At 44.8% G+C, this 14,124-nt stretch overlaps 1 protein-coding gene across 1 annotated transcript in view; it reads right to left on the reverse strand.

Annotated features, from left to right (window-relative positions):
* The window catches only part of LOC145353037 (stomatin-like), a 29,088-nt gene extending 27,838 nt beyond the window's left edge, over window positions 1-1,250 (reverse strand). The window contains exons 1-2 of the mRNA XM_080203358.1: window positions 1,086-1,250; window positions 848-936 (exon numbers count right to left, since the gene is read on the reverse strand). Coding sequence (XP_080059484.1) covers window positions 848-936; window positions 1,086-1,158 — 162 coding nt within the window. The 5' untranslated portion in view covers window positions 1,159-1,250. The remainder of the gene's footprint in view (window positions 1-847; window positions 937-1,085) is intronic.
* Between the last annotated feature and the right edge of the window lie 12,874 nt (window positions 1,251-14,124).

Below are 14,124 nucleotides of genomic sequence, written 5' to 3' on the forward strand. Positions count from 1 at the left end.
CAACAAGGGGATTCTTACAGTAACTTCATTGCAGTGTCAATGTAAGCCTACTTGTGACGCTAAATAAATAAATAAACAGACCAGTTTTGACAACAATCAACAATGGTTTCACGGTCTTCATTAGACATTTCATTCCAGATTTTACTGAACTGAAATTTCACCATCTGTTGTGGTGAGTTTCGAACCCAGATCCCCAGAGTGTTTCCTGGATCTCTGGATTACTGGTCCAACAGGGTAAATATGTGGGGTTACAGGGATAGGGCCTGGACGGGATTGTGGTCGGTGCAGACTCAATGGGCTGAATTTGGCACTGTAGGGATTCTATCATTCTACTCTATGATTCAATGACAATTCCACTGCGCCACTGCCTCCCCCAGGGGAGGCCATTAACAAGTGTTTTACAAAGATTGCGCAGAACTTCCTTGCTTCTGTACTTCATTCCTTCATTAACAGAAAATAGGATTATCGGGCTTCATGAAACAGTCTTCTCGATTTGTCTCTCCATCTTCCGAGATTTGCGTACGCACACCCTGAGCTTTCTCTGAACATGCGTACCCTTTAGAATTGTAAACTGTTGACAACGGACGGCTAAAGCCCACTCCAGCACCAACAAATTTTTTTGACTCCTGATGATCCAAATGACTGATCTAGCAGTGCGGGCTATTGAGGAAAATCTTATTTTTAACAAATATAAAAACACAGAGCAAACTTAATCAAACCTGTCACAAGCTAGTGCAGGATAACAGTGAACTTTCTCAATTAGCAGAGGATATTGTTGCAAATCAAGTGGGGGAGAGAAACTAAGCGATTTTTAAACCGTCCGGAGAATAAAAATGATTGAAATTACCTTTATACAAAACCAGATTGAGAGGGGGAAAGTTGCAAGAATGAAGATGCACGAGAGGATGATGAGAATCCAACCGAAACACCCAGTCCCTGCACAGAAAAGACAGATTGGTAAAGAGATCCACACTGCAATCAGCAAAGGGAGACAGAGAGAGAGAGAGAGAGAGAGTGAGAGGGGGAGAGAGAGACAGAGACGCAGGCATGCCTGTGATTGTATTTATTATTCCTACACTTGTTACCTCCAGGGTTGTGCTCTGTCTCTGAGGCCTCCCCGACTCGCACTGCACCCGGTCTCCTTGCGCTCAGTTCCATAGTGAAGCCCCCTCCTGATGCAGCCTGCCTGAGACTCAAATCCTGGGAACGCCCTGGAACACAACAGCAGCTGTCAATACTAACTAACACACACTGGGCTGAACGAAAGCACGACACAGCTAAACACGCCCCTGCCTCCAATAGGTTTGTGAGGGTTGCCAAGGCCCTCGGGAATTGGACAGTAATATGGGCTACATGAACTTTTGCATGCTTCTGCCAAGAGTTTGTTAAAGGGGCTTCTGCCCTCAGCAGATCACTCAGGAAGAAAGAAACTTCACACAGGCACCTTTTTCTGTTTTTGATTTCTTCTTTGACTGCAAGCAAACATTGCTCAGGGAGGATTGTCATTTTTTAAGTTTCTCATTAAGGTGGCATCCATGCCTCATAGTTGTGGGTTTCAAAACCCACTCACAGAATGACACAGCGCAACAGGAGGACCTTCTGCCCACAACATCTCTCCTGCCTTTTAAAATAACTATCCAATTAGTCCCACACCCTGAACCTGGTCCTCACTGTGCTGCAAACATTTTCCTTTCAAAGAATTCATCCCATTCAAAGTTACTATTGAATCTGGTTGTATTAGCGGTACACTAGTGGTATTTAACTTCATTTATTATTACCTTGCATGAAGTTGAACTTTCTCTGCACCCTAGCTATGACTGTAACACTACATTCTGCACTCTCTCATTCCCTTCTCTATGAACGGTATGTTTTGTCTGTATAGCGTGCAAGAAACAACACTTTTCACTGTACGTTAATACATGTGACAATAATAAATCACATCAAATCAAAAACACAGGTACAGGACCCCCTATCTGGGAAGCTTGGGACTGGACAAGTGCTGGATTTCTGGTCCTTCTAGAGAGGTGGTGGTAGGGGGAATAGGATGGTAATTAATTAAAACTTAAAGCCACGCTGATTTCTTTGCCCCCAGGGAATTGATGAAGAGTAGACTAGACTGGTTTTCATATTGTTAATCCGACATGGAATAAATAAGATTGAGATCAAATGCGGCAGACAGCAATACCTGATGAGGATTGGAGTTTCCAGGATGGGAGCTGGTTTTCAGGAACTCCAATAGGGAGAGAGCGTGTATGTGTGTGTGTGTCTGAGGGACAGAGGTGAATGTGTATGTGCGTATGACAGAGAAGTGAAGGAGGTACAAGACGGGTGGGTAAGTGAGAAACAGGGAGTGTATATATGTGCAGATTTGAAAGAAGTGAGAATGTGTGTGTGTGTGTGTGTGTGTTGGGGGGTCATGGAGGTTTACAGCATGGAAACAGGTCCTTCAGCCCAACTTGTCCACGCCACCCTTATTTTTTTTTAAAAAAACCCCTAAGCTAATCCCAATTGCCCGCATTTGGCTCATATCCCTCTGTATCCATCGTCCCCATGTAACTATCTAAATGCTTTTTAAAAGATAAAATTGTACCCACCTCTACAACTACCTCTGGCAGCTTGTTCCAGACACTCACCAACGTGTGAAAAAAAAATGCTCCTCTGGATACTTTTGTATCTCTCCCCTCTCACCTTGAACCTATGCCCTCTAGTTTTAGACTCCCCTATCTTTGGGAAAAGATATTGACTATCTACCTTGTCTATGCTCATTATTTTATAGACCTCTGAAAGGTCACCCTTCAGCCTCCTACGCTCCAGAGAAAAAAGTCCCAGTCTATCCAGCCTCTCTTTATAACTCAAACCATCAAATCCCTGTAGCACCCTAGTAAATCTTTTCTGCACTCTTTCTAGTTTATATAATTCTTTCCATAATAGGGTGACCAGAATTGCACACAGTATTCCAAGTGTGGCCTTATCAATGTCTTGTACAACTTCAACAAGATGTCCCAACTCTGAGTGAGTGAATGTGTATGTGTGTGAAAGAGGTGAGAATGTGAATGTGTGTGAGAGAAGGGAGAATGTGTGTGAGTGGTGAGAATGTGGGAGTGTATGAGAGATTTGTGTATGCGTGCACAGGAGAGGTGAGTGTGTGAGAAAGAGGTGGGGCTATAAGTGTTAGTGTGTGTGTAAGAGAGAGGTGAGAATGTGAATGTGCGCATTAGTGACAGCATGTGTGTGTGTGTGACATGAGAACCCAGCACTCCTAATTTTAATTGTGTGTAAGCAAAAGCAGCAGCATCACTCCTCCCACTAAAAATGACAGAAAAGGTAAGACTTTGGTGGTTGGTTCAATAAGAGAACTTTTTAGCTATAAGTGCCTATAAGAAATATAAAAGACTTAAAATTTGATTCCATGTTTGTACCTATTGCACAAAAATAATCAACTTCTGTGGGTTAACTCTTCAACTCAATAAGAGTGTTTCTCAGGGATTCCATCAGTACTCTCAGAAGGTCAAAAGGTTCAGGAAAATCCACAGTGGGGAAATCAAACTGACAGCATCATTCAAGCACTTGCACCATGCAGGGAAGTGTATTGATTGACCCGTTAAATATTGGAAAAAGCTCTGATGCGCATGTATGCACTGATGTATAGGAACTCCGCAGTTACAGCGATTGGCAAAAGATCCAGAGGTGAGATGATGAACAAAGCTTTTTATGCAGCAAGTGTTTAGGGAATGGAAGAGTAAAAAAGTTGGCAAATTATATTACAGTTATTTAGAACGTTGGTTAGGCCATGCTTGGAATACTGTATCCAATTCTGCTCACCACGCTACCAGAAAGACGTGGAGTCTTTGGAGGGAGTACAGAAAAGGTTTACCAGGATGTTGCCTGGTATGGAGGGTATTAGCTATGAAGAGATTGAATAAACTGGGATTGTTCTCCCTGGAAAGACAGAGGCTGAGGGGTGACCAGATAGAAGTTTATAAAATTATGACAGGTATAGATAAGGTGAACAGTTGGAAGCTTTTTCCCAGGGCAGAAATGATGATTACAAGGGGGCACGAATTCAAGGTAAGGGGGGCAAAGGTTCAGTGGAGATGTGGGGGGAGTATTTTTACAGAGTGTGGTGAAGGCCTGGAATGCACTGCCAAGTGAGGTAGTTGAGGTGGATACGTTGGTGACATTTAAGACTAATCTGGATAGACACATGAACAGACAGGGAATAGAGGGATATAAGCGATGGTCTAGATAGGACAACATGATCGGTGAAGGCTTGGAGGGCCAATGGGCCTGTTCCTGTGCTGTACTATTCTTTGTTCTGACCTCGAAATTACCACTTTGAAATCTCTGTAATATTTCTTTGGCTGTATTAATGTATGTGGGGAACATGAGTTTCATTGCACTGTGTGAGATAGCCATTTTGAAATATTTTAAGTTTAAAGTTTATTTGGTAATCTCACAAGTAGGCTTACATTAACACTGCAATGAAGTTACTGTAAAAATCCCCTAGTCGCCACACTCCGGCGTGCGTTCAGGTATGCTGAGGGAGAATTTAGCATGGCCAATGCACCTAACTGGTATGTTTTTCGGACTCTGGGAGGAAACCAGAGCACCAGGAGGAAACCCATGCAGACATGAGGAGAATATGCTAACTCAACACAGACAGTGACCCAAGCTGGGAATTGAACATGGGTCCTTGGCACTGTGAGGCAGCAATGAGAATCACTGTGCCGCCTACTTTTAATGTTCTTTCAGATATTTTACAAATAAAGAATATTTTTGCAAAAAAAAAACCAGTCTGGTGGAAGCAAATTCACGTGATGGAATTTTACCATCTTGCCCAGCTTGAGTTTATATGATTCTGCTAGACACCAACAAAGAATGCCGTTCTGCAAGCCTTGCCCGCTCCAATTCTAGGTAAAATTCCACGATAAAATTCTGGCAATAGTTTTCAAAAGAAAATTGCATATATAACTGAGGGGAAAATATATTGCAGAGCCACAGAGAAAGGGCAGGGCAGGGAGGTGAATTAAATTATTCTTCTGGAGATAATGCTCATGCATGGGCACAGGACACATTGAAATGAACCCAGAAAGCGGGATATAACTCAAGTTGTTTCAAATATATTGTGGTAGAGTTTCCGCTCTGGTTGTAATCAGGAAGTTGTGGAAAAAATGTGCGGTTATGTCGCAGTTCAGTTTTTTTGCCAAAAAGTAATCTACACAATCAAAAACAGTCCGCGTTTTGGTTTCATGAACCAACACATGTGGACAACATATTAGAATATAATGCTTTGCAGGTATTCCTTAATTTCCTTCAAAGTGGTGACCAACTGAAGCTTTATCATCAAAAGTAAATGACATGAGTTCAGTTGGTTACCTGTGTTTAACCTGATTTACTGTAAAAAGACACACTTTTTATGAGGCCAGAGGCATATTCAGGTAAGTTTTTAAAAACCCTATGTCAGTAAGTAGCTGGGTGAGTGAGGGTGACGGGCTAAGTAACGCAATGGGGAGTCAGGTTGGGGGAGGTGGTAGTTAGATTGGATTGGGGTATGTAGTTTGGGCTGAGATACCTTAGCCTCATCAGGTTGGGGGTAGTCAGGGCTTGGGGTGGGGGTCAGCAGGTTGGGTTAGGCGTAGTTGTGCGAGCGGGTCAGAGCGTTTAGTTGATGGAGTTGGGGCGAATAGTTGGGTTGGATCGAGGGTTAGTTAATTGGTTGGGGGGGGGGGTTGTTTCCGAGTTGGGCTGGATTGACAGTTGGGGCAAACGGATTAGTCAATGGTATTGGGGAGTAGTTGGGTTGGGTACAGTCGGGGGTTGTGAGTAGTCACTTTGGGAGGGAGTGAAGACTCAGAGAGGGGAGGTAGCCAGTTGGGTTGGGGTTGGGATAGTTGGGTTTGGGGTGGAAGAAAAGGTATTAAGTTGGGATCTTGTTGGATTGGATTAGTGGGTAGTCAGGGATTAGCCAGGTGATAGGGGTTTGTCAGTAGAATTGGGGGAGTAGTTGGGATGGCTCAGAGAGGGCCGTAGACAATTTAAGCGGGGGGACAGAGGTCAGAGTTAGATTGGGGCAGGTAGTCGGTTGGGCCAAGCTGGAATAATCAGGTCATTTCGGCAGGGTGGTTTTAAGGGGCATTGGTTGTGGACTCCCACTGATTTACAAACCCTCTGTGGATCTGATGTCTAACATGGATGTCTTCAGTGGCTTGCGAAGTCCGATGTTCATATATGAATTAGAATAATATTCATAAAGAAGTGGAGTGGGAGCAGTTTGCAAATTGGAGCACAACCGCTGGTACAGGCTAACTGTAAATTCTGTCTAATCCACGAGGAAGCTGAATCATAGAATCCCTACAGTACAGAAGGAGGCCTTTCAGCCCATCGTGCCTGTATGGACCACAATCCCTATTCCCATAACTCCACACATTTACCCTGCTAATCCCCCGTCACTAGGGTGAATTTAGCACGTCCAATCAACTTAACCTGCACATCTTTGGACTGTGGGAGGAAACCAGAGCACCTGGAAGAAACCCACGCTGACACAGGGAGAATGTGCAAACTCCATTCAGACAATGACCTGGGGCCAGAATTGAACCCGGCTCCCTGGCGCTGAGAAAACCTGGTAAATTTATTGAAGACGGTCAGAAATCCTAAAGCCACCTGGAATTTACATTACGTAGAGAATAACTGCACAGGGAGAGAATCGTCTGTGGGACAATTTAAGGACCATTTCGATAAATGTTTGAGAGGGAGAGGGAGGGAGACAAGAGTTATTTTGAGCTATTGGTATGTCAGATATCATGTCCTTCTGCATTTCCCTATATTAAGTTACTGAAACTGATAGAGACGCAGCAAAACCGGTGGTGGAGTGGGGGAGCAGTGTTGGTTGAGTCAGTAACAAGCAAGTGATAGAAAGGACTGTCAACTCTCCAGGGGTGACCTAAAATTTCCAAGAATGAAAGATCAATCTCCAGAGTACTCCTGTGAGCAAAGCACCAGGGAGAAAAGTCACAGGAAGCAGAGAAGAACTTGATTCTTTTCATTTCATTTTCTTTGAGCTCATACAAACCAAGGAATAAGGAGCTAATAGGCCACTCGCCCCGCCCCTCAAGCTTGCACCACTCTTCAAGTAGATCAGGGTTTCCCCAAACCTTTTGAGCCACGGAACCCACTGTGACTGCCCAACCCCATCGGGGAACCCCTAAAATTCGCAATGTCGATACCCCTGCTTTGTGTGAAATAGATGTGAACATAGAAATAAAATGTAAGCAAGTCTTTTCTAGCTGTATCAATTTGTGTATTAGGAATTAGGAAGAGGCACACAATCACATACATTCACCAGCCACACGGCTCCCTTATGTTAACCCCTGGCCAAGCCACCCCCCTATAATCAATTAGTAGCCACTTTAGGAGTGGCTAAACTGGTCATAATTTAGAAAAAATAAAAACTAAAATTAATTTTTAATGTCAGAAGTGATCCTGGAAAGCTGATTCTCGTATCAGACATACACACCTCTCTATCCCACATTCACACACCTCTCTCACTCACCCCTCTCAGGTGCATTCACCCTGCTCTCTCTCTCACACACACACACTCATCCTCTCACACAAATACACACATCCTCACACACTCCCTCATCCCTCTCTCTCGCATGCATTCATCCTGCTCTCTCTCTTGCCCTCAGCCCTCTCAGATGCATTCCCCCCACTCTCTCTCTCACACATACACATATCCTTAAGCTCTGTCACATACACAGACATCCTCACATATATCCTCTCTCACACACACATCCTCTCAAACACTCACTCCTTTCACATACATTCATCCTGCCCTCTCTCTCACACACACGCACACTCATCCTGCACTCTTCACACTCATGCACACATCCAATTTCTCTCTCACACTATGTCAATTGTATCCCCAGTTAGTCAGGCAATCTTTAATCCAGGCTAGTATGTTACCCCCTGCACTGTGAGCTTTTATTTTCTGCAGTAATATTTGATGTGGCACCTTATCAAATGCCTTCTGGAAACCTAAGTACAGTACATCCACTGGTTCCCCTTTATCCACAACACATGTGACTCCTGCAAAGAACTCCCATAAACTAGTTAAACATGGTTTCCCTTGCACAAAACTCTCACAGAAGCTACAAAAACATTTCAGATGGAAAGACTGGTTGTTGGGGAAGTGGAAAATCATGCGACAAAACATACAGGAATATTTCCAACCAGTGTTGGTAACTCACCTGCAAATTGATGCAGTTTTAAATGATTGTACTTCCCAGGTTCAGAACAACAGGAGCACACAGCTCAGAGCACATCAAACAAATAGCTCTTCACTCTTTGACACTGCCGAAAACAAATGGCACTTTCCTCACTCTCTGAACTAACTGCAATTATCGCCCCACATCTTTGAGTTTCCATTAATTTTGCTGTGTGCAGTAGTTAATATTTAACCGCAGGGATATTCTGTTCTTTTCCACAGCTAATCTAATTATTACATCTGTTCATCACACTAAAACGGGATCCATATCCTGTGTGTGTGTGGGGGGGGGGAGTGGAGGGGTTGAATAATCTTTAAAACAAGGGGCGGGGGAGGCAATTTCAGAATAAAATTGTTAAGGGTGGAACTCCTGTTGAGGTAAGTCCATGGCACATGTTTCAACAAAAACTTAACACTAATGCAGCCACTTCAGTGTGAATAAACACTTTGAGGATTCTGCTGGGAAGTTGTCAAACAACATGCAGCACCAAGCCTCAGAGAGATATTAGATCAGGTTACCATAAACCTGGCCAAAGAGATGGATTGCAAGGAAAGAGGACAGAGCAATTTAGGAAATAGGAACACGAGAAGGCCTTTCAGCCTCTCTAGCCTGTGAGCAGGAGTAGGCCATGTGGCCCTTCGAGCCTGCTCTCCCATTTAATTAGATCATGGCAGATCTGATGGAAGGTCTACAAGACACAACAGGTTACAAGATGAAGGCATATAAAAATCACCGGCTCCAACACACCCCTCCTTGATGAGCTCAGTGCATTCTACACCTGTTTTGAGCAAGAGGTCAGCGAGAGTATGCCCTCCACCCTGGATGAGCCTGTATCTGGGGTTACCACTGCAGATGTCAGAGCAGCTTTCTTGAAAGTCAACCCACGGAAAGCGATTGGCCTGGAGTAGGTACCCGAACGAGCACTCAAAACCTGCACAGATCAGCTGGCAGGGATATTCACAGACATCAACAACAATCTGACACCCCTATTTATTTCAAGATGACAACCATCATTCCAGTACCTAAGAAAAACCAAGCAGCGTGCCTTAACGACTATCAGCCGTTGGCTCTGATATCCACCATTATGAAGTGCTTTGAAAGGTTAGCCATGGTATGAATCAATTCCAGTCTCCTGGACTACCTGGATCCATTACAGTTCATCTACCACCATCTCCCTGGCCCTGCACTCAACCCTGGAACACCTAGACAACAAGGACACCCATGTCCGACTCCTGTTTATTGACTACAGCTTAGCCTTCAACACTATTATTCCCACAAAACTCATCTCCAAACTCCTGAGCCTTGGCACCTCCCACTGCGACTGGATCTTGAACTTCCTAACTTACAGACCACAATCAGTAAGGATAGGCAACGATCATCCTCAACAGCAGTGCCCCACAAGGCTGTATTTTCAGCCTCCTACTATGCTCCTTACACACCTAAGACTGTGTGGCCAAATTCCCCTCCAATTCAATTTTCAAGTTTGCTGACAACACCAGTGGGTTGGACCTCAAACAATGACGAGACTGTACAGAAATGTGATAGAGAATTTGGTGAACTGGTGCAGCAACAATAATCTCTCCCTCAGGGTCAACAAAATGAAAGAGATTGTCATCGACTTCAGGAAGTCGAAAGGAGAACACGTCCCTGTCTACATCAACAGGGACAAAGTAGAAAGGGTCAAGAGCTTCGTGTTTTTAGGTGTCCAGATCACAGACAACCTGTCCTGGTCCCCCCATGCCAACACTGTAGTTCAGAAAGCCCACTAATGTTCAGAAAACTAAGGAAAATTGGCATATCAGCGATGATGCATCAGAGAAAGCATTCTTTCTGGTTGTATCATAGCTTGGTATGGCTCCTGCTCTGCCCAAGACTGCAAAGAACTACAAAAGGTTGTGAACGTAGCCCAATCCATCACACAAACCAGCCTCCCATCCACTGACTCTGTCTACACTTCCCGCTGCCTTGGCAAAGCAGCCAGCATAGTTAAGGACCCCACGCAGCCCAGACATTCTCTCTTCCACCTTCTTCCTTCGAGGAAAAAGTACAGAAGTCTGAGGTCACGTACCAACCGACTCAAGAACAGCTCCTTCCCTTTTGTTGTCAAACTTTTGAATGGACTTATCTTCTATTAAGTTGATCTTTCTCTACACCTTAGTTATGACTGTAACACTACATTCTGCACTCTCTCGTTTCCTTCACTATGAATGGTATGCTTTGTCTGTGTAGCACGCAAGAAACAATACTTTTCACCGTATGTTAATACATGTGACAATAATAAATCAAATCAAAAAAATCCACATTCCTGTCCAACACCCTCAATGACTGCCATAAGCCTTGACTCCCTTATCTATCAAAAATCTGTCTAACTCAGGCTGTCAACACAGAATCTGATTTGTTACACAAACAAGTTAATACAATAGAAGCTGTGAATAATAGAGTGTGGAGGCGGCACATTCACTTATGCTTCCTAAAAGGATACTGGAGAAAAGAGATATTACAGGTCCATGAGGAGCAGGCAGCTGAGTAGAACTTGGTTCTGTTGCTTTTGAAACAAGGCAGCCCAGTTTGATGGGTTAAATAACCTCCCTCTATACTATAACTATTCTGTGATTCAGTTCCAACTATATCTATGCATGTATTAGGAACTAGGAAGACGCAAACAGTCACAAATACATTCGCCAGCTACACGGCCCCCTCACGTTAACCCCTGGCCCAGGAGGTTATAGAAGGAGATAGTCATCGACTTCAGGAAGCGTAGCGAAGGGCATGCCCCGTCTACATCAACGGGGACAAAGTAGAAAGGATGGAGAGCTTTAAGTTTTTGGCATCCTGATCACCAATAACCTGTCCTAGTCCCCCCTGCCGACACTATAATTAAGAAAGCCCACCAACTCCTCTAGTTTCTCAGATACCTAAGGAAATTTGGCATGTCAGCTACAACTCTCACCAACTTTTACAGATGCACCATAGAAAGCATTCTTTCTGGTTGTCTCACACTTGGTATGGCTCCCGCTCTGTCTAAGACCACAAAAAACTACACAGGGTCATGAATATAGCCCAATCCATCAGGCAAAACAGCCTCCCATCCATTGACTCTGTCCACACTTCCCACAGTCTCAGCAAAGCAGTCAGCACAATTAAGCACTCCACGCACCCTAGAAATACTCCCTTCCGCCTTCTTCCATCAGGAAAAAGATAGAAAAGTCTGAGGACACGTACCAACCAACCCAAGAACAGCTTCTTCCCTGCTGCTTTGAAAGAATCCACCTCACACTAAGTTGATCTTTCTCTACGCCCTGGCTATGATTCTAACACTACATTCTGCACTCTTTCCTTTCCTTCTCAATGAACGGTATGCTTTGTCCGTATAGCATGCAAGAAAAAAGACTTTTCACTGTATACTAATCGACGTGATAATAATAAATGAAAAAGTATGGCACAGGGAGAGGCTGTTCAGCTTTGAGTCCATCCCAACTTTCTGTCAAACACTCCTATGAATTCCATTCTATCCCTATAATCCTGCAAATTGCCTCAAATTCCTTTGAAAATCATTCATCTCTGCTTCTACTAGCTCCGTAAGGATGTGTTCCAAGTCATTATCATTCGCTGTGCAAGCAAGTTCTTCTTTGCATTTCCCCAAACATTGAACCTGTGTCACAATGTCTTTGTACCATCATCTACTGTCAGTCCTCCACCTGCCCCACAAGTGCCCCCTGCAGGCTGGGGAGACCTAAATCACTGGCTTCACCTGCCACAGGAATGAGAATCTTTCTGCCAGAGTACCAGCTGTGGGGTGGGAGGTCATTACCATTGAGCTCAACCACAAACAAATGGCAGGATACTTCACCTATAGGGGAATGTGATCCCTCTTATATTACACTGAATCCTCCTCTTACAGTGCCCCTTGCTGGCTGGGAGTACTCACAATGAGAAGTCTCACAACACCAGGTTAAAGTCCAACAGGTTTATTTGGTAGCAAAAGCCACTAGCTTTCAGAGTGCTGCTCCTTCGTCAGGTTAAATGGGAGCTGTGTTCACAAACAGGGCATATAAAGACACAAACTCAATTTACAAAATAGTGGTTGGAACGCAAGTCTTTACGGGTAATCAAGTCTTAAAGGTACAGACAAAGTGAGTGGAGAGAGGGTTAAGCACAGGTTAAAGAAATCTGTATTGTCTCCAGAAAGGACAGTTGGTGAAATTTTGCAAGCCCAGGCAAGTCGTGGGGATTAGATAGTTTGACATGAACCCAAGATCCCAGCCAAGTACTCTACCCTGCTAATGATATACTGGATCCTCCTGTTCCAGTGCCTCCTACTGGCTGGGAATACTCTACCCCGCGAACATTACGCTGAATTTTCCTGTTACAGTGCCCCTTGCTGGCAGGGAGTACTACACCCTGCAAATGTTACACTGAATCCTCCCAAAACAGATAAAAGCAAAACACACTGCAGATGCTGGAATCTGAAACAAAAACAGAAAATGTTGGAAAATTTCAACAGGTCTGACAACATCTGTGGAGAGAGAATAGAGCTAATGTTTCAAGCCAGGATGACCCTTCAGAGCTAAGAGCAAAGAAAATCAGAAGAGATTTATACAATTTGGGGGGGGGTGGTGCTGTAATAGGACAAAGGGAATGTAAATGAGGATAAAGGCAGCCTGAGATATGCGAAAAGTCTCCACTCAGTGATCAGAATGTGTGAATAGCAAAACAGAGGTACAGATTGTTAAGGCAATTGGCCTGAAAGACTGGGACTTGGAGTGGGGGGGGGGGGTGCAAGGAGAGTGAGAAGAAGTGGAAAAATAGAAGCAAGAAATGGTAAAATTGATGAATGGGATGAAAAGAAGAAACAGGACGAAGAAAAATAAATGGAAATGGGGTGATGGTGGAGGGGATGGTTTATGTTCTGAAGTTGTTGAACTCAATGATCAGTCCAGGAAACTGTAAAGTGACCAGTCAGAAGGTGAGGTGCTGTCCCTCCAGTTTGCATTGAGGTTCATTGGAATATTGCAAAAGGCCAAGGACAGACATGTGGACAGGAGAGCAGGGTGGTATGTTGAAGTGACAAAGCGACAGGAAGGCCTGGGTTCCGCTTGTGGATGGACCAAAACTGTTCAACAAAGCCGTCAGTCACCCTGTCTATGTTTGATCTCTCCGATGTAGAGTAGACTGCACTGGGAGTGGCAAATGCCTTAGACCAGATTGAAGTAGGTACTTGTGAAGGGGTGATTATGACCTGGGATGGTGAGCAGGGAGGAGGTAAAGGGGCAGGCGTTGCACTAGCTACAATTGCATGGGAAGGTGCCATGGGCAGACGGTTAGGCATTGGGTACAGAAGAGTGGACCAGGGTGTCCCAGAGAGAACAGTCCTGGCAGAATGCAACAGGGAAGGTGAGGGGAAGATGTGTTGAGTAGTGGTGTCGTGCAGCAGTCGGCAGAGAATGATCCTTTAGGTGGGGAGGGAGGTGAGAGTAGTGGCCTGGGGATTGGTTGGACCTGGTAAAGATCCCTGTCAACTCCAGTCCTCCCACAACAACGCCCCCTACTGGCAGGGAATACGCCACTTCAATAGTGCAACACATCCTGCTTCCGCAGCGCCCCCTGCCCGCTGGGAGTACTCCTACAACGCTACGCTGCGCTGCGCGCCCCCCCCGGACCGGAACATTCCACCCGGCCAGTGGTCCACTGAATCCTCCTGCAAGTGCGCCCCCCGCCGTCTGGGAGGATATTCGTTTCATTCACGGTTGCTGAGCCTTCAGGCAACAGCGCCATCGATCGGACAAGTGTACTTCACCAGAAGTGGCCCACTGACTCCTTTGAGCACAGCGACCCTGTCCATTAGGCCATTCAAAGTGTC

Source organism: Carcharhinus amblyrhynchos, chromosome 15 (assembly GCF_965287045.1).
Source record: "Carcharhinus amblyrhynchos chromosome 15, sCarAmb.v2.hapA, whole genome shotgun sequence".
Taxonomy (NCBI): domain Eukaryota; kingdom Metazoa; phylum Chordata; class Chondrichthyes; order Carcharhiniformes; family Carcharhinidae; genus Carcharhinus; species Carcharhinus amblyrhynchos.